At 42.5% G+C, this 27,838-nt stretch overlaps 1 protein-coding gene across 3 annotated transcripts; it reads right to left on the reverse strand.

Annotated features, from left to right (window-relative positions):
• Positions 1-144: 144 nt before the first annotated feature.
• On the reverse strand, positions 145-27,793 carry LOC125526972. 3 transcript variants are annotated; one of them, XR_007291933.1, is made up of 4 exons: positions 27,334-27,765; positions 26,759-26,859; positions 26,289-26,389; positions 145-314 (listed from the first exon to the last, which is right to left on the reverse strand). XR_007291933.1 is itself a non-coding variant. In XM_048691567.1 (4 exons), the coding sequence occupies exon 4, from the start codon at positions 12,063-12,065 to the stop codon at positions 10,614-10,616; it is 1,452 nt and encodes a 483-aa protein (XP_048547524.1). In that variant the 5' UTR covers positions 12,066-12,081; positions 26,289-26,389; positions 26,759-26,859; positions 27,334-27,793; the 3' UTR covers positions 8,577-10,613. The 3 variants fall into 3 exon arrangements, 1 of the variants encoding a protein (XP_048547524.1); XR_007291932.1 differs by lacking the exon at positions 145-314 and adding an exon at positions 323-341; XM_048691567.1 differs by lacking the exon at positions 145-314 and adding an exon at positions 8,577-12,081 and having other exon boundaries at positions 27,334-27,793.
• Between the last annotated feature and the right edge of the window lie 45 nt (positions 27,794-27,838).

Consider the following 27,838-nt stretch of genomic DNA (forward strand, 5'->3'; position numbering starts at 1 on the left):
ACCTTGACAAGAAAGTGTGTGGGCCGATCCATTGTACTCCCTCCGTTCGGAATTACTTGTCGCGGAAATGGATGTATCTAGACGTATTTTAGTTCTAGATACATTCATATCCGAGGCAAATAATTTCGAACGGAGGGGGTACCATATAGGGAATGAGCGCTTTCAGAGAGCTTGTCCGAAGCGTGAAGGTCGACCATGACGACAGACGACAGGCCAGAGTTCATGCAGTCAACGAACATCCTGTCCGAGTCTCTCCTCGCCTCTTCGCGATGTGTCGCCGGCTCGAGGAAGCCCAGCTTATCTCCTACAGCAAGCTGCAAGGCAGCAGAGCCAGTTCATACCTAATGATTTTTTTTCGTGAGATCAGCCTATCTCCAACAGCAAGCTGCAAGGCAGTAGGGCCAGTTCATACCTAATGATAAGAAAAATTTGTTTGGGGGGGGGGGGGGTGTCATTCATATTCATGTACATCAGAAAAGGGTATTTATAACTAAAATAGCACCTCACATTAAGATCAGTCAACTGCTATTAAACTAACATATTAGGGGTTATTATGTAAAATTGATCCAAGCAAAGGCATGAAATCCACATCTCTCGCAGCCTCATACTTCAATCCATGTACTCAGTTGTTGGCTTGTCGTCGTTTTGCAGGCACCCACAATCCCGTCAGCAAATCGTAAGAGGGAGAAAATAAATAAATCAAATAACAGAGAAATTCCTCGGATTGATACAATGTTGTATTGATAGTGCAAAGCATCAACTTGGAATTTACCTTGTGTGTCTTGTCTCTCATGCCGGCTCTGCTGACTAAGATTTTACAATGAAAGAGCAGAAAATTGGTCTTAGTTGCCCACACAAAAACATTTATTGGGTGAAAGAACTTTGTATTGGTGCGGTAATCCACTTCTGAGCCCGGGCTCAGCTGCACCTGCCCTGATGAAAAAAATCAAAACAAATACTAGAAAAATTCCATTAAAAAATTACGTGGTAGATAATTTGATGCACGAGGTTCCCTCCAATTTCCCAACTATTTGGAAATCCGAGTAGCTCTCGGCAAAAAAAGACAAATTCGGGGTCTGCAAAAATGTTTAGTGTTCACGCACTATTTTGACCCGATTTGTTGTGTTTTGCTGAGAGCTGCTCACATGTCCAAATGATCTAAAAATTGGAGCGAACCTCACGCATCAAATTATTTACCACACAAAAATTGGAAATTTTCGAATTTTTTATTATTTGTTTTGATTTTTTTGACCGGGTACAGATGAGTCTGGGCACCGAAACGCCGCACTCGTATTGGTGAGTATGGTTACATCTAATAAACAATATCTTCTTAAGAACCAACATCATATTTCTACATAGAAAAGTCAAAAAGTAGAAGATGCTAAAAGTTGCAAACAACAACATCTTTCTTCATTCATTTTCTTCATTGGTTAACTTCCATTCTTTCTTATTTTCTTTATATTTCAAAATAGTCTAATTAATATACTTCAGAACTTAATTTATGTAAAATTTCAAAAAATTCACCGTGCATAAAAAAATGTTAATACATTGTGAAAATTTGATCATGCAATTTAGGAAATGTTTGTACTGATTTGAAGAATTTTTGTTGTTGTTTGATTTATTTGTTTTCTTCCTCTTACGGTTCGTGTGTCTTAAAAAATGTTTGTGATATTTTTAAATATGTTTATAAACTTAAAATAAAAGCTCATATAAATTTAATAAACAAGTGCATAATGCCATTAAAAAACCAAGCTCGTGAATGATATAAAAAAATGTGCACGCGTCTCAAAACATTGTTCATGAAATTTTTACAAATGTTTATTTAATGAAAAAATGTTCACTTAAGTATAAAAGATGTTTAACACCATTAGAAAAGTGTACATGACATTTAAAAGGATTTCACATTCATAAAAAAATTTGGTGTCATTTTGAGAAAAAATATTCAAATAATGTGAACAATGTTTGGGGTAATATATATATAATGTTTCGTACCATTCACAAAAATGTTGAACGTGTATTTGAGAATATTCAACATTTTATGTAAAGAAGCATTTAAACATATATTTCAAAATAATATTCATCATGTATTTGAAAAATGTTCAACGCATAACAAAAAATGTTACACATGTATACACAAAATGTACAACGTGTATTGAGAAAAGTTGACATTTATTTGAAAGTAAGGTAAAAGAAAATTTTGGTAAAATAAAAAAAGGATTAAGGAACATAGGAAAAATATTAAAAAAAATACCGCATTGAAGTTCTTAAAACTGGTCCAAACCTCTCTAAAGAATTTTCCCGAATTCACTTTATGGGCCGGCCCTGCACTGTAGATCATGTAGCGGTTTAGGAAGATTCCTATAGTCTGGTTCGTACCGACCTTAGAACCTTCCTTATTGTTGTTTCTATGTGTTTTTTATCGGTGTTTCATTTGGTTTTTTTCTTCACTATCTTTTTCAACAATGTCTACTCTTCAATAGTCAATACACACTGTATATTTTTAGTATGCATGCAAAACATTTTTTTACAAAGTTGAAAGTTTTTTAAATACATGTTTTAAACATTGCGAATATATGTTAAACATTTGTCAATACATGGTGAACATTTTTAACGGCGTTAAACATTTATTTAAATTATGCGAACATTGCTTTATCTTATATATACTTAAATGTGAGAGATTTTTTTTTTGTGTGTGTGGGGGGGGGGGGGGGGGGGGGGGGGGGGGGAACCGCCCCCAAGCCTTTTCACGTAGCTCCGCTATTGGTAGGTATCATATCCATGTACCTCTTATCAAGAGGGCAATTAAAGTTTCATTCATATTCATGTACATCAGAAAAGGGTATTTATAACTAAAATAGCACCTCACATTAAGATCAGTCAACTGCTATTAAACTAACATATTAGGGATTATTATGTAAAATTGATCCAAGCAAAGGCATGAAATCCACATCTCTCTCAGCCTCATACTTCAATCCATGTACTTAGTTGTTGGCTTGTCGTCGTTTTGCAGGCATCCACAATCCCGTCAGCAAATCGTAAGAGGGAGAAAATAAATAAATCAAACAATAGAAAAATTCGTCGGATTGATACAATGTTGTATTGATAGCGCAAAGCGTCAACTTGGAATTTACCTTGTGTGTCTTGTCTCCCATGCCGGCTCTGCTGACTAAGATTTTACAATGAAAGAGCAGAAAAATGGTCTTAGTTGCGCACACAAAAACATTTATTGGGTGAAAGAACTTTGTATTGGTGCGGTAATCCACTTCTGAGCCCGGGCTCAGCTGCACCTGCCCTGACGAAAAAAATTCAAAACAAATACTAGAAAAATTCCATTCAAAAAAAATGTGTGGTAGATAATTTGATGCACGAGGTTCCCTCCAATTTCCCAACTATTTGAAAATCTGAGTAGCTCTCGGCAAAAAAGACAAATTCATGGTCTGTAAAAATGTTTAGTGTTCACGCACTGTTTTGACATGATTTGTTGTTTTTGCTAAGAGCTGCTCACACGTCCAAATGATCTAAAATTGGAGCGAACCTTACGCATCAAATTATTTACCACACAAAAAATGATTTTTTTTATTATTTGTTTTGATTTTTTTGACCAGGTGCAGATGAGCCTGGGCACCGAAACGCCGCACTCGCATTGGTGAGTATAGTTACATCTGATAAACAGTATCGTCTTAAGAACCAACATCACATTTCTTCGTAGAAAAGTGAAAAGGTAGAAGATGCTAAAAATTGCAAAAAACAACATCTTTCTTCATACATTTTTTTCGTTGGTTAACATCCATTCTTTCTTATTTTCTTTATATTTCTAAATAGTTTAATTAATATACTTCAGAACTTAATTTATGAAAAATTTCAAAAAATTAACTGTGCATAAAAAATGTTAATACATTGTGAAAATTTGATCATGCAATTTAGGAAATGTTTGTACTGATTTGAAGAATTTTTGTTGTTGTTTGATTTATTAGTTTTCTTCCTCTTACAGTTGTGTGTCTTAAAAAATGTTTGTGATATTTTTAAATATGTTTATAAACTTAAAATAAAAGCTCATATAAATAAAAAAAATGCATAATGCCATTAAAAAACCAAGCTCGTGAATGATATAAAAAAATGTACACGTGTCTCAAAACATTGTTCATGAAATTTTTACAAATGTTTATTTAATGAAAAAATGTTCACTTAAGTGTAAAAGATGTTTAACACCATTAGAAAAGTGTACATGACATTTAAAAAGTTTTCACATTCATAAAAAAAAATTGGTGCCATTTTTAGAAAAAATATTCAAATAATGTGAACAATGTTTGTGTAATATATATAAAATGTTTCGTACGATTCACAAAAATGTTGAACGTGTATTTGAGAATATTCAACATTTTATGTAAAGAAGCATTTAAACATATATTTCAAAGTAATATTCATCATGTATTTGAAAAATGTTCAACGCATAACAAAAAATGTTACACATGTATACACAAAATGTACAACGTGTATTGAGAAAAGTTGACATTTATTTGAAAGTAAGGTAAAAGAAAAATTTGGTAAAATAAAAAATGGATTAAGGAACATAGGAAAAATATAAAAAAAATACCGCATTGAAGTTCTTAAAACTGGTCCAAACCTGTCTAAATAATTTTCCCGAATTAACCTTATGGGCCGGCTCTGCACTGTAGATCATGTAGCGGTTTAGGAAGATTCCTATAGTCTAGTTCGTACCGACCTTAGGCTGTGTTTGGTTCAACTTCAGCTTTCAACTTTTGGGTCCAAAAGCTATAAGCTGAACCAAATGGGTAAATTTACAAAGCAGCTTTTCAGAATCTGCAGCTTCTATGTAGTGTAAATTTTGAAGCTGGGATACCCCAACTTTTCAGCTTCTCAGCTTCTAAACCAACCATTTTCTGTTGTCCCCTAAAACCTAGTAGTATTTACCCATCAATGCCACTGGTAAGTCATACCTCTTCATTGTGTTTCACAGCCGTTTCTGCTAAACAACCGTTTTAGCCAAACAGCTTCCAGCTTTTCCACAGCTAAAATTTCACAGCAGCTTTTTCACAGCTCACAGCTCACAGCAGCTTTTACAGAATCTGCAGCTCAACCAAACACAGCCTTAGAACCTTCCTTATTGTTGTTTCTATGTGTTTTTTATCGGTGTTTCATTTGGTTTTTTTCTTCACTATCTTTTTCAACATATGTCTACTCTTCAATAGTCAATACACACTGTATATTTTTAGTATACACGCGGAACATTTTTTTTACAAAGTTGAAAGTTTTTTAAATACATGTTTTAAACATTGTGAATATATGTTAAAACATTTTTCAATACATGGTGAACATTTTTAACGGCGTTAAAAATTTCTTCAAATTATGCGCACATTGCTTTATCTTATATATACTTAAATGTGAGAGCATTGTTTTTAAATATGTGAAGATTTATTAAAAATGTCATGTATATTATTTTTGGATGATATGAAATATTGTTTTGGGAACCACGCAAAGTTTTACACTTCATGAATATTTTCAAAATGTGCGATGAGCATTATTAATTTTTTTTGAGAACCACGGAGTAAAGAGCCTACTCCCTGGTGGGGTTACAATCTGAGTACATCAGCTGGGTAAGATTATCCGGGACCCTTTCTAACAGAACTTGGTTGCCTGTAGACCTGGCCATTGCAGCTAGCTCATGCGCCAGGTGGTTTTTGTTCCGGCTGATGACCTTTACGACGGAGCTCTCAAATAGGTTCGGGTTGTGTCGGATGTCGGCCACAAGAGGAAAACATGCCGATTGGTTTCCACATCCCTTCTCCAAGAGTTGTCCCACTGACGAACTATCAGTTTCCACGATCAGTTTTCCGTTGAAAACTTTAGCCAGCTCTCTAACACCCCCAAGTACAGCAGCAACTTCTGCTTCCACTGGAGAGTTACATTTGCCCAATTCTAAGCAAGCCGAGAGGCGGACTCGTCCTTGCGCGTCTCTTGCTACCGCCCCTCCCCAACTGTCGCCTGATGCTTGGATAAAGGAGGCATCCGTGTTTAACTTCACCCATCCCTCCTCCGGTGTCATCCACCTTGCTGTAGTGGCAACTGAAAGAGTGCCTGGACCTGACTGACGTAGGCTGTAGCTGCTCATCCGGTCCTGTTTCTCCGGAATCTGGGCATTGGCAAATTCCTCCTCGTACCTTGTCAGGAGTATTGTCGATCCCTGAACGGTGCCCTTACCATCCCCATGTATGGCGTCATTTCTTAGATTCCAGCATTGCTAGAATAGCATCAGAATACGTCGCCTGGTTATCTCATCCTGCGAGTTCAGAAGTATTTGCAGCCAGTCTGTTCCTGTGTACCTGAACTTGTCTTCCTTTGGCAGGTTCCAAATAGGCCTCATAGTAAATCTCAGGGCTTTACTCCTGGTACACACATTGACCGCATGGAACTCATTTTCGTCCTCCTTCCCACACAAGCTGCATATACTATCTGTGGTGATCGTTCTCCTGCATGTGTTTAGCTTCGTGGCCAAGGAATTGGTCGCCGTTCGCCAACCGAAGATTTTTATTTTCTCAGGTACCTTAGCTTTCCAGATCATGTCCCACAGGTTTCGAACTCCTGCCTCACTGTTAGAGGCCGAAGCCCCTGAGGTGGAATTGCGTTTAATCATATCAGCCAGTTTGTAAGCACTCTTCACCGTGAATTGTCCAGATTTCTCATAATGCCATGCAATGCTATCTGCAGTTTCAGCACTTGGTAACCTTAGTTTGCAGATTTCCTCCGCATCAAACTGGTAAAAAATCTGCTTAATCAGATCTACATTCCATTGCCTTTCGGTTGGGAGTAACAATTGATTGACCCATCGGATTCTTGTCCTCCGAATAAAACTAGCTGTCTTTCGGCCCTCGCTATGAGGGAGCCAATGATCCTTTTGGATTTGAATGCTCTTGCCATTCCCTACTCTCCAAATCACTCCCTCCTTCAGCAATTCGAGGCCAAATTCAATCCCCCTCCATGAGGGTGAAGCGTCCGAACTGAAGACCGTATCCAGGAGGTTACCTCGTGGGTAATATTTTGATTTCAGGACGCGAGCGCACATGCTATATGGGTTTTGTACCAGCCTCCAGGCTTGGCGGGCTAGGAGAGCTTGGTTAAATAGGTGCATGTCACAAAATCCTATGCCCCCATTCTTCTTGTGTCTCGTCATATTCTCCCAAGACATCCAGTGCACCTTCCGGTGGTTCTCCTTATCACCCCACCAGAAGTCCCTAATCATCTTTTGATATCTCTCGCAAAACCCCATGCTCATTTTGAACACGCCCATGATGTAAGCCGGGAGTGCTTGCACCACTGACTTGACGTTAACCTCCTTGGCTGCCTGAGACACGAACCTTTCATTCCAGTCGCAACACCTCTTACCGAGTTTGTCCATGATCGGTTGAAAGTGCTCATCCTTCATTCTACCCTCCGGCGTGGGGAGGCCCAAGTATTTGCTCTCAAAAACAGAGATAGTTACTCCAAGGATCTCCTTGATCTCTTCCCTGACTTGCACCGGACAAGCCTCGCTGAAAAGGTGCGAGCATTTACTTTGGCTTAAGAGCTGTCCGGAACTCCGTTGGAATATGTTCAGGATCTCCTTCACCTTTCTAGCTTCTTCCACATTAGCTTTGAAGAAGAGGAGGCTATCATCCGTGAAAAGAGGGTTTGATATTCCTGGACTATTACGAGCAATTTTGAGTGGAGTCGGTGAACCCTTTGCCACTTCTCTCCTTAGCAGCCCCGCCAGTCCTTCCGCCACGAATAAAAACAAGTATGGGCTAAGCGGGTCTCCCTGTCTTAGTCCCCGGGACGGATGAAAGGGATCCAACAGCTCCCCATTACACCTTACTGTGAACCTCACTGACCTAACACAAGCCATCACCCACTCAATCCATTTGTCAGCAAAACCTATCCTTCTTAGGGCCCCCTTGAGGAAATCCCAGTCCACCCGGTCATAAGCCTTGGCCAAGTCCAGTTTGTAGGCGCAGTAGGAGTCCCTCGGGTTTTTGCTATGTTGAATTTTGTGGAAACACTCAAACGCTATGAGGGCGTTGTCCGTGATCAGCCTACCGGGAACGAAAGCACTCTGAGTTTCAGACACTAGATCATCCAGGAGGGGTCTCAATCTGTTAACTAAAACCTTCGAGATTACCTTGTAAATCACATTGCATAAGCTGATGGGTCGGTAGTCCTTAATAGTCTTTGGGTCTTTCCCTTTCAGAATGAGTACTATAACCGTGTCATTCACTCCCTCTGGCATGGCACCATCCTCGAAGAATTTGATCACCGCTTTCGTGACATCCTCCTTCACCACATCCCAGTTCCATTGAAAGAAACGGGCTGGGAATCCGTCGGGACTTGGTGCCTTAAGCGGGCCGATTTGAAATAGGGCATCCCCCACTTCCTCTGGAGTAACAGTCTTGGTCAGGGTTGCATTCATGTCTTCATCAACTAGCGTCAGGTAGCTGTCGAGTAGAGTTTGTGGGTCAACTGTATCATCTCTGGTATATAGGTCCTTGAAAAACTGATTAATTTCGGCCTGTATTTCCTCCATTTCTCTATCCAAGAACCATCCGTACCTTGTAGCTTATGGATTTTATTTTTTTTCCTCCTCCAGGTAGCCTTGCGGTGGAAGAATTCGGTGTTCTTGTCCCCTTCTCTCAGCCAGGCAATTCTAGACCGTTGCTTCCACATGATTTCCTCTCTGAGTAGTAGTTCATCCAGCTCTCCGGTTGTGATCTTGATCTTACATTCAATTTTAGGTGTAACAGTTTGGTTCCACAGCCACTTTAGTCTGCCTCTACACGAACTGATCTTGTTCTGTAGTGAGCAAAAATCTTTCAGTGCCCACGAGCTCAAGGTATTCTACATGTCTCTCAGCTTTGCTACGACATCTTCCATCGATCTGCCTTGTCCTCCCCTCTCCCATGCATTACGGATTGTGTCAGGGAGTGACTCCACTCTTTCCCACATTGCTTCATATCTAAAACTTCTTTTTACCGGCCACTCCTTCCTTTTTCCAAGTCGTAGTAAAACAGGGACATGGTCTGATCTTGCAGAGATGATGTGCTCCACTGTTGCATTCCTGAAGGCCGTGCTCCATTCTGGTGTGGCCACTGCCCTGTCTAGGCGGGCTTTCACATTATCGGACCCGCTCTGTTTGTTGTCGTACGTCCATGCCATACCTTTGTAGCCAATATCATGAAGATTACAATCCGATAGAACCCTTCTGAAGTTTGCCATGTTAGTTTCAGATCTCTTTGCCTTAGAGAAGTGTTCACTCTGCCACATAGTCTCATTAAAGTCCCCGATCACAAGCCACAGTTCAGAGGCATTTGGTCTCAATCTTCTCAGTACATTCCGCATGTGGATTCTCTCATGAGCTTTCGGCTCTCCATAGACAAAAGTTCCCCTCCATCGGGGGCTGTTAGGAGACACACGGATCAACACATCAATATACCTCGGGCCAACGGCAAGTTCTTTTATTTCTACATTTTCATCATAGAAGAGGGCAATACCAGCACTCTTTCCAGTACCGGCATGCTTGATATAGTGCTTGAGGCCTAGCCTCCATCTTAATTTATTGACGTAGTCATCCTTTTGCCGTGTTTCAGAGAGGAAGACTAGTTTGGGTTTGAGCGAATGCACTAGCCCAACTAGCTCACGAACTGTCCGGGGTTGGCCAATCCCCCGGCAGTTCCAGCTCAGGACTGTCATGGCTCCTGGTGTGCGCCATCTTTAGCACCCACCAGGTCGCCGGGAGCCCCAGTTCCGACTGCTTCCTTGTCTTCCTCCTTGCCCTTGCTGCTTGCTTCAGCGTCTGCCTCTGTCCCTTTCTTCTTTTTGTTCTGATCCACCTCATTGTCCTTAGTCGCCCCCTTGATCTTGCTGAAATTCTCTTCATTTTGTTCCCCTCTCTTACCCAGCATCGAGGCAGAAGGAAACACATACTTCCTGCGGCCCTTCACCCCAGCTGGGATCATCTCCTGCCCTGCCTTATCAGTAGCAGTCACATCTCTCTTCTCTTCACCTTCTAGCCCATGCAGCCCCGTCACCACGTGGAGACCAGCATCACCAGCACCCTTAATGAAGTACTAAGGTAATGGGCCAAAGCCTGGAGGGAAGAGTGGTTCACTGCCATTGTCATCCTTAGCTTTTGCTGCGGTGAACTGTCCAGAGTTCACCATCGTCTTCCCAGGTCCTGTTTTCACTGCTGTCTCTTCCACCTCCTTCCCATCCACCTGCATCTGCTTGTTTGGTGCCGCTAATTCAGCTGGGACGGTCTCCTGGATTGGCTTCTCTGCTGTGTTCCCCTTCCTACCCTGCTGATCGTTGTCTCCTTCCTCAGTAACCTTCAGAGCACTCACCGCCGCTATTGCCTCTTGCACCATTGGGTTTGCCATGATTTCTTCAGGGACCGCCATGAGCCTTGCTTTGGCCTGCTTTGGGTAGACATGCACCTCCTTGCCGAACACCTCCTGCCCAAATTGGAGGAACCTGCGAGTTCTGCTGACATTTGGATCCACATATCCCCTTCTACTAGAGCTATGCTTAGCAGGGGAGGCACGCATTGCTGCTGTAAACCTCATCTTTTAGAGGTCAACAGGCAGCTTACAGTTGTGTTGTCCATGCCCTATGAGACCACAGTACCCACAGAATCGAGGCACTCTCTCATACTTAACCTCTAAGCAATAGAAATCGTTCTCTGACTTCTCATGGAAAGTTACATCACTACAGAGAGGCACATCTACATCGTGCTTGATACGGATTCTAATGTAGTCCCCCCAAATTTTACCTTCCTTGTCACAGTCCACAGCCAGGACCTCTCCTAGCTCTGCACCCACCTTCCATGCAACTCTTTCTGACATCATGATGGGAGGAGTGTCGTGAACACGTACCCATATTGGCATGTGAGCGACTTCAACATCAGCCGGTCTCTGGCTACCATCCACTGCCACCATCAGGAAAGCATCTCCCTTGTGAGTCCAGGGGCCGTTGTTGAGGATGTGCCGGCGATCTCCTTCCCGCTCAAACTCCATCAGGTAGCGGTTGTTCTTGAGTGGGGAGTAGGTTAGCCGTCCCCTCAAGCCCCACTTGCTCTTCATCTCTCGGAACAAACCTTCAGTGCCGAAGGCTTGTGGCGACAAGAAGAGGCCCACTGCGATCCAGCGGGTGCGCATTGCCGCCTTCTCCGCAGACAGGTCTAGTTCCACAGCCTCCTTGATCTGCCCGCAGATGATGGCAGGAAGCTTGGGATCAGCAGCATCCCCGACGGCCCCCACTCTGGGCGTCGGGATCATGGCCTCCTCTGGGACAGACAGGGCGTCGATCGCACCCCCATGGCCATGGGATGAGCCACCGTGCAGCACGACCCTTTCCGATCTTCCTCCCTCCGACCGCTTGGGTGGCACCTCACTTTCACTCATGGCGCCCTTGCCCTTGCTCATGAGGCTCTCCATGGACAAGCCGGTGGCAATCGCAGGTGGAGGTCGAGGAATAGTACATGCTACATGCCCTTGATCCTGGGTTTTATACCCCATCGGTGCAGATCCGGTCCTGGCGACTTGCTCTGGCCCTGCAATTGGTATGTGATCTCGTGATATCGCTGTATCAGGGATGGTAATCATCTCCAAATCCTTTTCTCTTCCTCTGTCCGGCGGATCTCCCGGCGGTAATAGTTCCAGCCTATCCTTTCTCCCAATCCACGAGCGCCCCAGATCCCTTCTCAAGCTCTGAATCTTGTCTTTGATTCGATCCATACCCCCCACCTCCGGTTGGCCCCGATTTTCCCCGCCCCGATTCTTAGTTTCCTTCCTTTGGATTTTCCTCATCTCCATCTTCTTGATCGCATTCCTTACCTGCATCCAATCCTTTCTCAATCCTAATGAATCCCAATCGGGGCATATCTCTTCCTTCCTACAGATATCCTCGCCCTTCCTCCGGGAAGGGTGAACTCTCACCGCCGGCGCGGCATTCTCGGGATCTACCCCCGATCGCCTCGCGATCGCCTCGAAAGGGGGAGCGTAAATTGCGGGGCGGTCCATTCTATAAGGAGTTTTCCTGCATTATTAAAATTTAACTAAACTTTATTTTTAGTATTTTATAAGTAAAAAAATTGAGCAAAACAATTTATATGTAAATAACATCTGCTTAGGGAGCCAGCGTTTCTCTCCAGACGGGCCCTTACATACCCAAGCATCTATTCCAGAGAAGGTTTTTGCCTCAAGATTCACCCACTTGGCTGAAAAAGACCTTACAGTAAACCTATACATGGCACGTGGTATTAATTTGGGATGTGGTGGTGTACAAACGCCTCATGGATCCATTTATTTCATTGAAATTTTTTGAACGGGTGTGGCATTTGGTTTGGTTGATTTAGCGTTTTTTGGTTGTGTTTGGCTCAATCTGTTCGTGTGTGTTTGTGTGTGCGTATGTGCTGTCCCTTTCGGCTGTTTGAATGTGGTTTCTTCCTCATGTGCTATCGCTTTCGGTTCTGCCGACGTGGTTGTTTTTTTAGCGTGTGTCACTGTCCATTCTAGCATATGTTTGAAACAGATAGTTCATCACGTTTGCAAAGCATAACCACTGTTAGGTTTGTCCATAATGGTCAAGTTATTAGTTAATATCAGAGTGGTCACAGGTAATAACAAGAGAGAGCTGTTAATGGGATGCGGGACACTAGATCAATCAAACGACTATAAAATACTCATGAATATAAACTGTAGAAAATTCAAGGCAAAAAGAAGAGATGGATTAGCTGATTAATCGAGTTGTTGCATGCATGCAGACTAATTGGGTGAGGCCGCGTGGTAGCAAGCGGACCAATTGGAATTGGCCATTTGATTGCACTTGATTGCAGCTGTCAGGCGACAAAAGGTGTCGGCCGTAGCTATGTGATGAATCTGGGCTGCACAGTTGACTGGCACTTGGTTCCAGATGCATGTCGGGCGGTGCCATGCATCGGGATCGGTCGAACGACGCAGTCCACCAATCGGAAATGCCTGCGAGAGTTGCGTTTGCTTCCAGGAGTAAAGCGACAAGATTTGTGCGCTGATCCATGCAGATCCATGCAGATTTGGGCAGCTCAATAGTAATAGCGTGTGTTTCATCACCATCAGCTAGCGATCCAGGACTTCGTACTAAACTGCTACTAAATTCACAAGAGGGAGCATTTCAATAAATAAAAAAAATCTATCGATGCTTTATAATATCATGCATACATGTATGATGTATCAACAGTTCTTTTTAGTTCTACTTCATACCAAAAAATAAATTTGCAATGTTTGAACAAATATGAAGTATAAAATTATATTATGAAAGGGAATTTTTTGATTTTCAAAACTAATGAACTTGGGCCTGCTTACAACACGTATTCATCAGTTAACTACACTTTTTTGGGGTAATTGCTCTTTCAAATCTCCATAAGAGGGCAAAAACACCACTCTTCTCGAGATGATCTCAGTCAGCTGGATGGGCTCCACACTTCCCGTGCCATTTTATATGTTTTAAATTGCACTTCAGATAGCGTTCACCAGTTAACTGAAACTTATTGTGTTCTAAAATTTAATCCAGGTGGTGTCTTTGGACTAAGGCCACTCTGGAGTGGTAACATTAGCACAACTGATGGTTGGTTTTTTTCCCCTGTTGACATGTATCTCCTTTCTTTTGATGTGAATACATCAATAGAATAAGGGGTTTCTAATATTACTGTCTTACATAGTTCACAGATTATTGAAGCTTTTTGCGGCTATGGAAATCTGACCAGAGACTATTCGGTCTTATCTCTGAATTGAAGATAAGAAGTGTAAATGTTCAGATATGTATGTTACCCCTTTTGTAAACTAATATAGGACCGTTTAGACTACTACTTTAGATCACTAAAGTTGTGATCTAAACGGTCTTATATTAGTTTACAAAGGGATTACCTCCTAACCACTCTTTACAGATTTATTATCTATGAAATGCATCCAAGCAAGTCCTATCTTATCTACAATTACCCCCTTAGATATCTGGAGTTTAGAGCTCACTATCCTTCCAGGTTCTCTACTGGTTGTATTTCCTTGACAACTTCGAGGGAGGAATAAGTACTGTTTGTCATTCTTTGACATGTATAATACAATACTAGAGATGTGAATTGCTGGAGTTCATTTAGTGGAGTATTAGTAGATAAATGATTTCTTTTCTTTGCATTCAACTGGTGTATATGTGTTTAGTCCATTCCCAAATGATTTGTAAAGTTGCCTTAACAACTAAACAACCTTCATGTGTATTGGTACTCTGTTTTTTGGGCAGCTGGAAGAAATCAGTTTATCAATTAACAAATATGAAACGGAGGGAGTAGTTAGTTAGGCATCACAGTGAAGCTTGGCGAAGGGGCATTTTTTTAGGCCTACAACGCTGGATGCACTGTATCAAAGTGGTACCATCCGATGGGCATTCATTTGTCAACTACCACTTTTTTTAGCTGTATCGCGTACCAAAAAATTGAATTGACAATGTCTGAACAAATATGAAGTATAAAGTTATATCATTGAAGAGAATTGTTTTATTTTCAAAACTAATGAAGTTGGATCTGCTTAAAGCACATATTCACGAGTTAACTTCACTTTTTAGGGTAATTGTAATTTAAATACCCACAAGAGGACAAAAACACTACTCTTCTGGAGATCATCTAAATAAGATGGAAGGGCTCCACACTTCCCGTGCCATTTTATGTATTTTAGAATTTACTTCAGAGAGACTTCATCAGTTTGTGCTCTAAATTTTACTTTAGGGAGTGTCTTTGGACTGAGGCCACTTTAGCACAATTAATGGCTGCTTTTCCTCCCCTATGGACATGTACCTCCTTTATCTAGATGTGAATATATCAATAAAACAAGGAATTTTTAATATTACTGTCTGACGGAGTTCACAGATTATTGAAGATTTTTGCAGCTATGGAGGTGAAGAAAATATGGCCCTTAGAAGGCAATAATAAGTTATTAATTTATTTCCCTTATTTCATGATAAATGTTTATTATTCATGCTAGAATTGTATTACGGAAACATAATACATGTGTGAATACATAGACAAACATAGTGTCACTAGTATGCCTCTACTTGACTAGCTCGTTAATCAAAGATGGTTATGTTTCCTAACCATAGACATGAGTTGTCATTTTGATTAACGAGGTCACATCATTAGTTGAATGATCTGATTGACATGACCCATTCCATTAGCTTAGCACCCGATCGTTTAGTATGTTGTTATTGCTTTCTTCATGACTTATACATGTTCCCATGACTATGAGATTTATGCAACTCCCGTTTGCCGGAGGAACACTTTGGTGCTACCAAACGTCAACAACGTAACTGGGTGATTATAAAGGAGCATTACAGGTGTCTCCAAAGGTAGATGTTGGGTTGGCGTATTTCGAGATTAGGATTTGACACTCCGATTGTCGGAGAGGTATCTCTGGGCCCTCCGGTAATGCACATCACATAAGCCTTGCAAGCATTGCAACTAATGAGTTAGTTGCGAGATGATGTATTACGGAACGAGTAAAGAGACTTGCCGGTAACGAGATTGAACTAGGTATTGGATACCGACGATCGAATCTCGGGCAAGTAACATACCGATGACAAAGGGAACAACGTATGTTGTTATGCGGTCTGACCGATAAAGATCTTCATAGAATATGTAAGAGCCAATATGGGCATCCAGGTCCCGCTATTGGTTATTGACCGGAGACGTGTCTCGGTCATGTCTACATTGTTCTCGAACCGTAGGGTCGCACGCTTAAGGTTTCGATGACATTTATATTATGAGTTTATGAGTTTTGATGTACCGAAGGAGTTCGGAGTCCCGGATGAGATCGGGGACATGACGAGGAGTCTCGAAATGGTCGAGACGTAAAGATCGATATATTGAACGACTATATTCGGACATCGGAAAGGTTCCGAGTGATTCGGGTATTTTTCGGAGTACCGGGTAGTTACGGGAGAAGTAATGGGCCTTGATGGGCTTTAGTGGGAAGAGGAAAAAGGCTGCTGCGCCCCCCCTCCCCTCTAGTCCGAATTGGACTAGGGAAAAGGGGGCCGGCCACCTTTCCTACTCCTCCACTTCCTTCTCCCTTCCTCCCCTCTTGATGGACTCCTACTAGGACTTGGAGTCCTAGTAGGACTCCACATCCTGGCCGCACCAAGCCTTGGCCGGCCTCCTCCTCCTCCATCCTTTATATACAGGGGCAGGGGGCACCCCATAGACACACAAGTTGATCCTCGTGATCGTTCCTTAGCCGTGTGCGGTGCCCCCTTCCACCATATTCCACCTCGGTCATATCATAGCGGTGCTTAGGCGAAGCCCTGCGACGGTAGAACATCAAGATCGTCACCACGCCGTCGTGCTGACGGAACTCCTCCCCGAAGCTTTGCTGGATCGGAGCCCGGGGATCGTCATCGAGCTGTACGTGTGCTAAGAACTCGGAGGTGCCGGAGTAACGGTGCTTGGATCGGTCGGATCGGGAAGACGTACGACTACTTCCTCTACGTTGTGTCAACGCTTCCGTTGTTGATCTACAAGGGTACGTAGATCATACTCTCCCCTCTCGTTGCTATGCATCACCATGATCTTGCGTGTGCGTAGGAAATTTTTTGAAATTACTACGTCCCCAACAGTGGTATCAGAGCCTAGGTTTTATATGTTGATTTTATATGCACGAGTAGAATACAAGTGAGTTGTGGGCGATATAAGTCATACTGCCTACCAGCATGTCATACTTTGGTTCAGCGGTATTGTTGGATGAAGCGGCCCAAACCGACATTACGGTACGCTTACGCGAGACCGGTTCTCCCGACGTGCTTTGCACAGAGGTGGCTTGTGGGTGACAGTTTCTCCAACTTTAGTTGAACCAAGTGTGGCTACGCCCGGTCCTTGCGAAGGTTAAAACGGAGTCAAATTGACAAACTATCGTTGTGGTTTTGATGCGTAGGTGAGATTGGTTCTTACTTAAGCCCGTAGCAGCCACGTAAAACTTGCAACAACAAAGTAGAGGACGTCTAACTTGTTTTTGCAGGGCATGTTGTGTGTGATATGGTCAAGACGTGATGAGATATAAGTTGTTGTATGAGATGATCATGTTTTGTTGAAGTTATCAGCAACTGGCAAAATCCTTATGGTTGTCTCTCTATTGCATAAGATGCAAGCGCCCAATAACTGCTTTACTTTATCGCTATGCGATAGCAATAGTTGCAAGAGCAATTGTTGGCGAGACGACCACGTGACGGCACATTGATATAGATCAAGATGATGGAGATCATGGTGTTATGCCGGTGACGATAGAGATCATAACAGTACTTTGGAGATGGAAATCAAAGGCGCAAGATGATGATGGCCATATCATGTCACATATTTTGATTGCATATGATGTTTATCTTTTATACATCTTATTTTGCTTAGTTTGACGGTAGCATTTTAAGATGATCTCTCACTAATTATCAAGAAGTGTTCTCCCTGAGTATGCATCGTTGCGAAAGTTCTTCGTGCTGAGACACCACGTGATGATCGGGTGTGATAGGCTCTACGTTCAAATACAACGGGTGCAAAACAGTTGCACACGCGGAATACTCAGGTTATACTTGATGAGCCAAGCATATACAGATATGGCCTCGGAACACGGAGACCGAAAGGTCGAGCGTGAATCATATAGTAGATATGATCAACATAGTGATGTTCACCAATGAAACTACTCCATCTCACATGATGATCGGACATGGTTTAGTTGATTTGGATCACATGATCACTTAGAGGATTAGAGGGATGTCTATCTAAGTGGGAGTTCTTAAGTAATATGATTAAATTGAACTTAAATTTATCATGAACTTAGTCCTGGTAGTATTTTGCAAATCATGTTGTAGATCAATAGCTCGCGTTGTTGCTTCCCTGTGTTTATTTTGATATGTTCCTAGAGAAAATTGTGTTGAAAGATGTTAGTAGCAAAGATGCGGATTGGATCCGTGGTCTGAGGTTTATCCTCATTGCTGCACAGAAGAATTATGTCCTTGATGCACCGCTAGGTGACGGACCTATTGCAGGAGCAGATGCAGACGTTATGAACGTTTGGCTAGCTCAATCTGATGACTACTTGATAGTTTAGTGCACCATGCTTAATTGCTTAGAATCGGGACTTCAAAGACGTTTTGAACGTCATGGAGCATATGAGATGTTCTAGGAGTTGAAGTTAATATTTCAAGCAAATACTCGAGTTGAGAGATATGAAAGTCTCCAACAAGTTCTATAGCTAAAAGATGGAGGAGAATCGCTCAACTAGTGAGCATGTGCCCAGATTGTCTGAGTACAACAATCGCTTGAATCAAGTGGGAGTTAATCTTCCAGATAAGATAGTGATTGACAGAATTCTCTAGTCACCATCACCAAGTTAGTAGAACTTTGTGATGAACTATGATATGCAAGGGATAACGGAAACGATTCCCAAGCTCTTCGTAATGAGGAAATTGACGAAGGTAGAAATCGAGAAAAACATCAAGTGTTGATGGTAGACAAGACCACTAGTTTCAAGAAAAGGGCAGAGGGAAGAAGGGGAACTTCAAGAAGAACAGCAAGCAAGTTGCTGCTCAAGTGAAGAAGCCAAAGTCTGGTCCTAAGCCTGAGACTAAGTGTTTCTACTGCAAAGAGACTGGTCACTAGAAGCGGAACTACCCCAAGTGATTGGCAGATAAGAAGGATGGCAAAGTGAACATAAGTATATTTGATATACATGTTATTGATGTGTACTTTACTAGTGTTTATAGCAACCCCTCAGTATTTGATACTAGTTCAGTTGCTAAGATTAGTAACTCGAAACGGGAGTTGCAGAATAAACAGAGACTAGTTAAGGGTGAAGTGACGATGTGTGTTGGAAGTGGTTCCAAGATTGATATGATCATCATCGCACACTCCCTATACTTTCGGGATTAGTGTTGAACCTGAATAAGTGTTATTTGGTGTTTGCGTTGAGCATGAATATGATTTGATCATGTTTATTGTAATACGGTTATTCATTTAAGTAAGAGAATAAATTGTTGTTCTGTTTACATGAATAAAACCTTATATGGTTACACACCCAATGAAAATAGTTCGTTGGATCTCGATAGTAGTGATACACATAATCATAATATTGAAACCAAAAGATGCAAAGTTAATAATGATAGTGCAACTTATTTGTGGCACTGCCGTTTAGGTCATATTGGTGTAAAGCGCATGAAGAAACTCCATGCTGATGGGATTTTTAAATCACTTGATTATGAATCACTTGGTGCTTGCGAACCATGCCTTATGGGCAAGATGACTAAAGACTCCGTTCTCCGGAACAATGGAGCGAGCAACTGACTTATTGGAAATAATACATACTGATGTATGCGATCCGATGAGTGTTGAAGCTCGCGGCGGGTATCGTTATTTTCTGACCTTCACATATGATTTGAGCAGATATGGGTATATCTACTTGATGAAACATAAGTCTGAAACATTTGAAAAGTTCAAAGAATTTCAGAGTGAAGTGAAAAATCATCGTGACAAGAAAATAAAAGTTTCTATGATATGATCGCAGAGGTAAAACATTTGAGTTACGAGTTTGGTCTTTAATTAAAACAATGTGAAATAGTTTCACTACTCACGCCACCTGGAACACCATAGTGTAATGGTGTGTCCGAACGTCATAACCATACTTTATTAGATATAGTGCGATCTATGATGTCTCTTACCGATCTACCACTATCGTTTTGGGGTTATGCATTAGAGACAGCTGCATTCACGTTAAATAGGGCACCATCTAAATCCGTTGAGACGACACCGTGTGAACTATGGTTTGGTAAGAAACCTAAGCTGTCGTTTCTTAAAGTTTGGGACTGTAATGCTTATGTGAAAAAGTTTCAACATGATAAGCTCGAATCCAAATCGGAAAAGTAAATCTTCATAGGATATCCAAAGGAAACTGTTGGGTACACCTTCTATCACAAATCCGAAGGCAAGACTTTTGTTGCTAAATTCGGAGTTTTTCTAGAGAAGGAGTTTTCTCGAAAGAAGTGAGTGGGAGGAAAGTATAACTTGATGAGGTAACTGTACCTCCTCCCTTATTGGAAATTAGTACATCACAGAAACCGGTTTCTGTGACACCTACACCAATTAGTGAGGAAGCTAATGATGATGATCATGAAACTTCAGATCAAGTTACTACTGAATCTCGTAGGTATACCAGAGTGAGATCCGCACCAGAGTGGTACGGTAATCCTGTTCTGGAAGTCATGTTACTAGACCATGACGAACTTGCGAACTATGAGGAAGCGATGATGAGCCCAGATTCCGCAAAATGGTTTGAGGCCATGAAATCTGAGATATGATCCATGTATGAGAACAAAGTATGGACTTTGATGGATTTGCCCGATGATCGGCAAACCATAGAAAATAAATGGATCTTCAAGAGGAAGACGGACGCTGATAGTAGTGTTACTGTCTACAAAGCTCGACTTGTCGCAAAAGGTTTTCGGCAAGTTGAAGGTGTTGACTACGATGAGAGTTTCTCACTCGTATCTATGCTTAAGTCTGTCCGAATCATGTTAGCAATTGCCGCATTTTATGAAATCTGGCAAATGGATAAACAAAACTGCATTCCTTAATAGATTTATTAAAGAAGAGTTGTATATGATACAACCAGAAGGTTTTGTCAATCCTAAAGGTACTAACAAAATATGCAAGCTCCAGCGATCTATCTATGGACTGGTGCAAGCATCTCGGAGTTGGAATATACGCTTTGATAAGTTGATTAAAGCATATAGTTTTATACAGACTTGCGGTGAAGCCTGTATTTATGAGAAAGTGAGTGGGAGCACTACAACATTTCTGATAAGTATATGTGAATGACATATTGTTGATCGGAAATAATGTAGAATTATTCTGTAAAGCATAAAAGGAGTGTTTGAAAGGAGTTTTTCAAAGAAAGACTTCGGTGAAGCTGCTTACATATTGAGCTTCAAGATCTATAGAGATAGATCAAGACGCTTGATTAGTTTTTTCAATGAGTACATACCTTGACAAGATTTTGAAGTAGTTCAAAATGGAATAGTCAAAGAAAGAGTTCTTGCCTGTGTTGCAAGGTGTGAAATTGAGTAAGACTCAAAGCCCGACCACGGCAGAAGACAGAAATAGAATGAAAGTCATTCCCTATGCCTCAGCCATAGGTTCTATAAAGTATGCCATGCTGTGTACCAGATCTATTGTATACCCTACACTGTGTTAAGCAAGGGAGTACAATAGTGATCTAAGAGTAGATCACTGGACAGCGGTCAAAATTATCCTTAGTGGAATAAGGAAATATTTCTCAATTATGGAGGTGACAAAAAGGTTCGTCGTAAAAGATTACGTCGATGCAAGTTTTGACACAGATCTGGATGACTCTAAGTCTCAATCTAGATACATATTGAAAGTGGGAGCAATTAGCTAAAGTAGCTCCGTGCAGAGCATTGTTGACATAAATATTTGCAAAATACTTACGGATCTGAATGTGACAGACCCGTTGACTAAATTTCTCTCACAAGCAAAACATGATCACCCTTTGGGTGTTAATCACATAGCGATGTGAACTAGATTATTGAATCTAGTAAACCCTTTGGGTGTTAGTCACATGAAGATGTGAACCAATCACATAAAGATGTGAACTATTGGTGTTAATTACATAGCGATGTGAACTAGATTATTGACTCTAGTGCAAGTGGGAGACTGAAGGAAATATGCCCTAGAGGCAATAATAAAGTTATTATTTATTTCCTTATATCATGATAAATGTTTATTATTCATGCTAGAATTGTATTAACCGGAAACATAATACATGTGTGAATACATAGACAAACAGAGTGTCACTAGTATGCCTCTACTTGACTAGCTCGTTAATCAAAGATGGTTATGTTTCCTAACCATAGACAAAGAGTTGTTATTTGATTAACGAGGTCACATCATTAGTTGAATGATCTGATTGACATGACCCATTCCATTAGCTTAGCACCCGATCGTTTAGTATGTTGCTATTGCTTTCTTCATGACTTATACATGTTCCTATGACTATGAGATTATGCAACTCCCGTTTGCCGGAGGAACACTTTGGGTGCTACCAAATGTCACAACGTAACTGGGTGATTATAAAGGAGCATTACAGGTGTCTCCAAAGGTAGATGTTGGGTTGGCGTATTTCGAGATTAGGATTTGTCACTCCGATTGTCGGAGAGGTATCTCTGGGCCCTCTCGGTAATGCACATCACATAAGCCTTGCAAGCATTGCAACTAATGAGTTAGTTGCGAGATGATGTATTACGGAACGAGTAAAGAGACTTGCCGGTAACGAGATTGAACTAGGTATTGGATACCGACGATCGAATCTCGGGCAAGTAACATACCGATGACAAAGGGAACAACGTATGTTGTTATGCGGTCTGACCGATAAAGATCTTCATAGAATATGTAAGAGCCAATATGGGCATCCAGGTCCCGCTATTGGTTATTGACCGGAGACGTGTCTCGGTCATGTCTACATTGTTCTCGAACCGTAGGGTCCGCACGCTTAAGGTTTCGATGACAGTTATATTATGAGTTTATGAGTTTTGATGTATCGAAGGAGTTCGGAGTCCCAGATGAGATCAGGGACATGACGAGGAGTCTCGAAATGGTCGAGACGTAAAAATCGATATATTGGACGACTATATTCGGACATCGGAAAGGTTCCGAGTGATCCGAGTATTTTTCGGAGTACCGGAGAGTTACGGGAATTCGCCGGGGAGTATATGGGCCTTATTGGGCTTTAGGGGAAAGAGATAGGAGAGGTTGGGCGCCCCCCAAGGCCTAGTCCGAATTGGACTAGGGGGAAGGGCTGCGCCCCCTCCTTCCTTCTCTCCTCTTTTCCCTTGCCTTGACTCCTACTCCTAATACATGGAAGGACTCCTAGTTGGACTAGGAAAGGGGGAATCCTACTTCCGGTGGGAGTAGGACTCCCCTAGGGCGCGCCATAGAGAGGGCCGGCCCTCCCCTCCTCCACTCCTTTATATACGGGGGCAGGGGGCACCCCATAGACACACAAGTTGATCCTCGTGATCGTTCCTTAGCCGTGTGCGGTGCCCCCCTCCACCATATTCCACCTCGGTCATATCATAGCGGTGCTTAGGCGAAGCCCTGCGACGGTAGAACATCAAGATCGTCACCACGCCGTCGTGCTGACGGAACTCCTCCCCGAAGCTTTGCTGGATCGGAGCCCGGGGATCATCATCGAGCTGTACGTGTGCTAAGAACTCGGAGGTGCCGGAGTAACGGTGCTTGGATCGGTCGGATCGGGAAGACGTACGACTACTTCCTCTACGTTGTGTCAACGCTTCCGTTGTTGATCTACAAGGGTACGTAGATCATATTCTCCCCTCTCGTTGCTATGCATCACCATTCCCCAACATGGAGATCTGACCAAACAGTCTTCTATCCTACCTCTGAATTGAAGATGTATTGGGTCTGTATATGAAGTGTAAATATTCAGATATGTATGTTACCTCCTAACTTCTCTTTACAGATTTATTATCTATGAAATGCATGCAAGCAAGTTCTATCTTATAGACAATTACTCTCTTATAGATAAATCCGTTGATTCATGAATTAAATGGCCAGAGATCGGTGCAGTCAAGTGGATTGATACCTGGACTTTAGAGCTCAAAATCCTTCTAACTTCTCTACTGGCTGTATTTTGTTGACAGCTTTGAGAGAAGAACAAGTACTGTTAGTCATTCAATGACATGTATAATTTAAATACTAGAGAAGTGAATTGATAGTTCATTTAGTAGAGTATTAGTAGATGATGGTGTATATCCTGATATGTTTAGTCCGTTCCCAAAATAATTTGTGAAGTAGCCTTAATAATTATAAACCTTCTCTGTATATTAGTACTCAGTTTTTTGGGGAGCTGGAAGAAGCCAGCTTACCATAACATGTGAAAATGAATTTATTTACCTGCAGTGTTGCTTTTATTAGTTGACAAAGTTGTTTGTTAAATACTCCCTCCGTCCAGAAATACTTGTCATCACAATGGAGAAAAGGGGATGTATCTAGATGTATTTTAGTTCTAGATACATCTCCTTTTATCCATTTTGATGACAAGTATTTTTGGACTGAGGGAGTAGTTAGTTAGGCATTACAATGAAGCTTGGCCAAGGGACTTCTGTTGAGGCCTACAAAGCTCGAAGAACTGTAAGTAAAGTGGTGCCTTTTGATGTATATTCATTTGTCGACTAATACCTGGCCATACTAGAGAAGTGCGCACACCCCCCCTAACAGATTCTAAATGTGTACTTGGTGTTGGGGAACGTTGCAGAAAACAAAAATTTTCCTACGGTTTCACCAAGATCCATCTAGGAGTTCATCTAGCAACGAGTGATCGGATTGCATCTACATACCTTTGTAGATCACGCGCGGAAGCGTTTAAAGAATGGGGATGAGGGAGTCGTACTCGACGTGATCTGAATCACCGGAGATCCTAGCGCCGAACGGACGGCACCTCCGCGTTCAACACACGTACGGTTAGCGTGACGTATCCTTCTTCTTGATCCAGCAAGGGGGAAGGAGAGGTTGAGGAAGATGGCTCCAGCAGCAGCACGATGGCGTGGTGGTGATGGAGCTGCAGTACTCCGGCAGGGCTTTGCCAAGCACTATGGAGGAGGAGGAGGTGTTGGAGAGGGAGAGGGAGGCACCAAAGGCAAGGGTGGGAGGTCCTCCCTTCCCCCCAATATATATAGGGGGCCTAGGAGGGGGCGCCGGCCCTAGGAGATGCAATCTCCTAGGGGGGGCGGCGGCCAAGGGAGGAATCCCTCCTCCCCAAGGCACCTAGGAGGTGCCTTCCCCTCCTAGGACTCTTCCTTTAGGGTTTCCCCCACCCTAGGCGCATGGGCCCTAGGGGAAGTGGCGCCCCGGCCCACTTTGGGCTGGATCCCTTCCCACTTCATCCCATGGGGCCCTCCGGGATAGGTGGCCCCACCCGGTGGACCCCCAGGACCCTTCCGGTGGTCCCGGTACAATACCGGTGACCCCGAAACTTGTCCCGATGGCCGAAATAGCACTTCCTATACATAATTATTTACCTCCGGACCATTCCGGAACTCCTCGTGACGTCCGGGATCTCATCCGGGACTCCGAACAACATTCGGGTTACTGCATATACATATCCCTACAACCCTAGCGTCACCGAACCTTAAGTGTGTAGACCCTACGGGTTCGGGAGACATGTAGACATGACCGAGATCGCTCTCTGGTCAATAACCAACAGCGGGATCTGGATACCCATGTTGGCTCCCACATGCTCCTCGATGATCTCATCGGATGAACCACTATGTCGAGGATTCAAGCAACCCCGTATACAATTCCCTTCGTCAATCGGTATGTTACTTGCCTGAGATTCGATCGTCGGTATCCCAATACCTCGTTCAATCTCGTTACCGGCAAGTCACTTTACTCGTACCGTAATGCATGATCCCGTGACCAGACACTTGGTCACTTTGAGCTCATTATGATGATGCATTACCGAGTGGGCCCAATGATACCTCTCCGTCATACGGAGTGACAAATCCCAGTCTTGATCCGTGTCAACCCAACAGACACTTTCGGAGATACCCGTAGTATACCTTTATAGTCACCCAGTTACGTTGTGACGTTTGGCACACCCAAAGCACTCCTACGGTATCCGGGAGTTACACGATCTCATGGTCTAAGGAAAAGATACTTGACATTGGAAAACTCTAGCAAACGAACTATACGATCTTATGCTATGTTAGGATTGGGTCTTGTCCATCACATCATTCTCCTAATGATGTGATCTCGTTATCAATGACATCCAATGTCCATAGTCAGGAAACCATGACTATCTGTTGATCAACGAGCTAGTCAACTAGAGGCTTACTAGGGACATGTTGGTGTCTTTTATTCACACATGTATTACGATTTCCAGATAACACAATTATAGCATGAATAAAGACAATTATCATGAACAAGGAAATATAATAATAATGCTTTTATTATTGCCTCTAGGGCATATTTCCAACACTTGTACGACCTTTAAATACCTGGATGATATTCCACATAAACAAAGCCATATCGTCATTTTAATACAATAAGCAAGCAGGGTCCCATAAAACAAATAGCTACTTTTTTTGCTGTGTAGCAAATTCATTACTTATGGGGGCATCAAGAAGAGCTCTCTGCACAAAGGATTCATTACCTGAGCGAGGCATACAATTCAAGCGGCCTTTCACGGGTTCACATTAACTGATAGCATATAACCACAAGATTTTATTTCTTGAAATATAAGACCGCACCAACCTGTAGAAAGGAAACACGAGTTTTACAGTAGGTAAGTGGCCACTGTGAAAAATTGAAGATAAAACACAACGTGGTCATTCAACAGGTAAAACTGAATTTGAGGTGAAGTCACTAAATTGAGCATTTGTTTCCCCATTGGACATGTTGGAATTTAAAAACATCCAAAAGGAGAAGATAATGCATCAGCCAAACTATCAAAATTAGAGAATCTCTGCCAGGCACAAACAAATGCACCAATCCGTGAACCTAGACAACAATATTAATAAAAGGTTATATTTTTCCAGCGAACAATCTCGGGCTGCCTCGAATTACAAGAATTTTAACTTATGCGGGCATCAAGAAGAGCTCTCTGCACAAAGGATTCATTACCTGAGCGAGGCATACAATCCAAGAGCCCTTTCAACGTTTCACCTTAGATGATATCATATAACCATAAGTTTTATTTCTCAAAATATAGGAGGTGTACCACCCTGCACAAAGGAAACAAGAGTTTTACAAGTGTCCAGTAGCCAGGGTTGCATAACTGTGAGAAATTGATGATAAAACACAATGTGATAATTCAACAGGTAAAACCGAATTTAAGGTAAGCTAACTAAATTGAGCATTTGTTTCCCCATTGGACATGTCAGAATTCACAAACATCCAAAAGGGAAAGATAATGTATCGACCAAACTACCAAAATTAGAAATTCTCTGTCATGTACAACAAATGCACCAACCCATCAACCTAGACAGCAATACTAATAAAAGTTACATTTTTCAAGTAGCCAGGTTGCCTCGAATTACAAGAATTTGATCACTATTCTTACTAAGAAACAAGTAAAGTACTGAAGTAGTACATGTTAGCATCAATCTCATTACTATCCCGAGAAGCTCAATTCAGGCAAAACAAGCCAAGGAAGCACACGACAACCAGAAACAGTGAGTGAAGCAAAGGAACCGAACCTGAGACACCCGAGGAGGAATTCGCCATCTCTGCCACCCAGCCCAAACGATACCCCAGCAGAATTGAGGAGCACGAGGACGATATGCTCACCCCACGAGCAGCTCCATGGATCTTGGCCCTCTCCGTGGCCAGGGCGACGGACTACGATGGCGAGCACGAGTCCATGGAGGGGATCAAGCAGCGCTTCGCGGCGGTGCATGTGTGGCTCGCAGGTCGACTGTGGGCGGTGCGTGTCGGAAGAACTCACGTGTGGTTGCGGCAGTGCACAGCCAGGCGAAGCTCGCGGCGCGACGGCGGCTGGTGCGTGCGTGCGCGTAGTTGCCGTGAGTGGCTACCTGCGGTGTGGCCGCCGCACGACATACGACAGCGCTCGGCCCCTTCGCTGCTCCCGCCACCTCTGTAGCTCATGGTGGCGAGCCGGCGACGTCTCTGCGGCGAGCCAATGCTATCTAAATGATGTGCGGCACAGGAGCAGAGAGAGCATGTCGGGATAATCTTATCTCT

The sequence above is a fragment of the Triticum urartu genome, chromosome 1, assembly GCF_003073215.2.
Source record: "Triticum urartu cultivar G1812 chromosome 1, Tu2.1, whole genome shotgun sequence".
Taxonomy (NCBI): Eukaryota; Viridiplantae; Streptophyta; class Magnoliopsida; order Poales; family Poaceae; genus Triticum; species Triticum urartu.

Bases quoted from the DNA above. Each gene is read 5' to 3' on its own strand.
- LOC125526972 (XM_048691567.1), bottom strand. From the start codon at position 12,065: ATGGACCGCCCCGCAATTTACGCTCCCCCTTTCGAGGCGATCGCGAGG.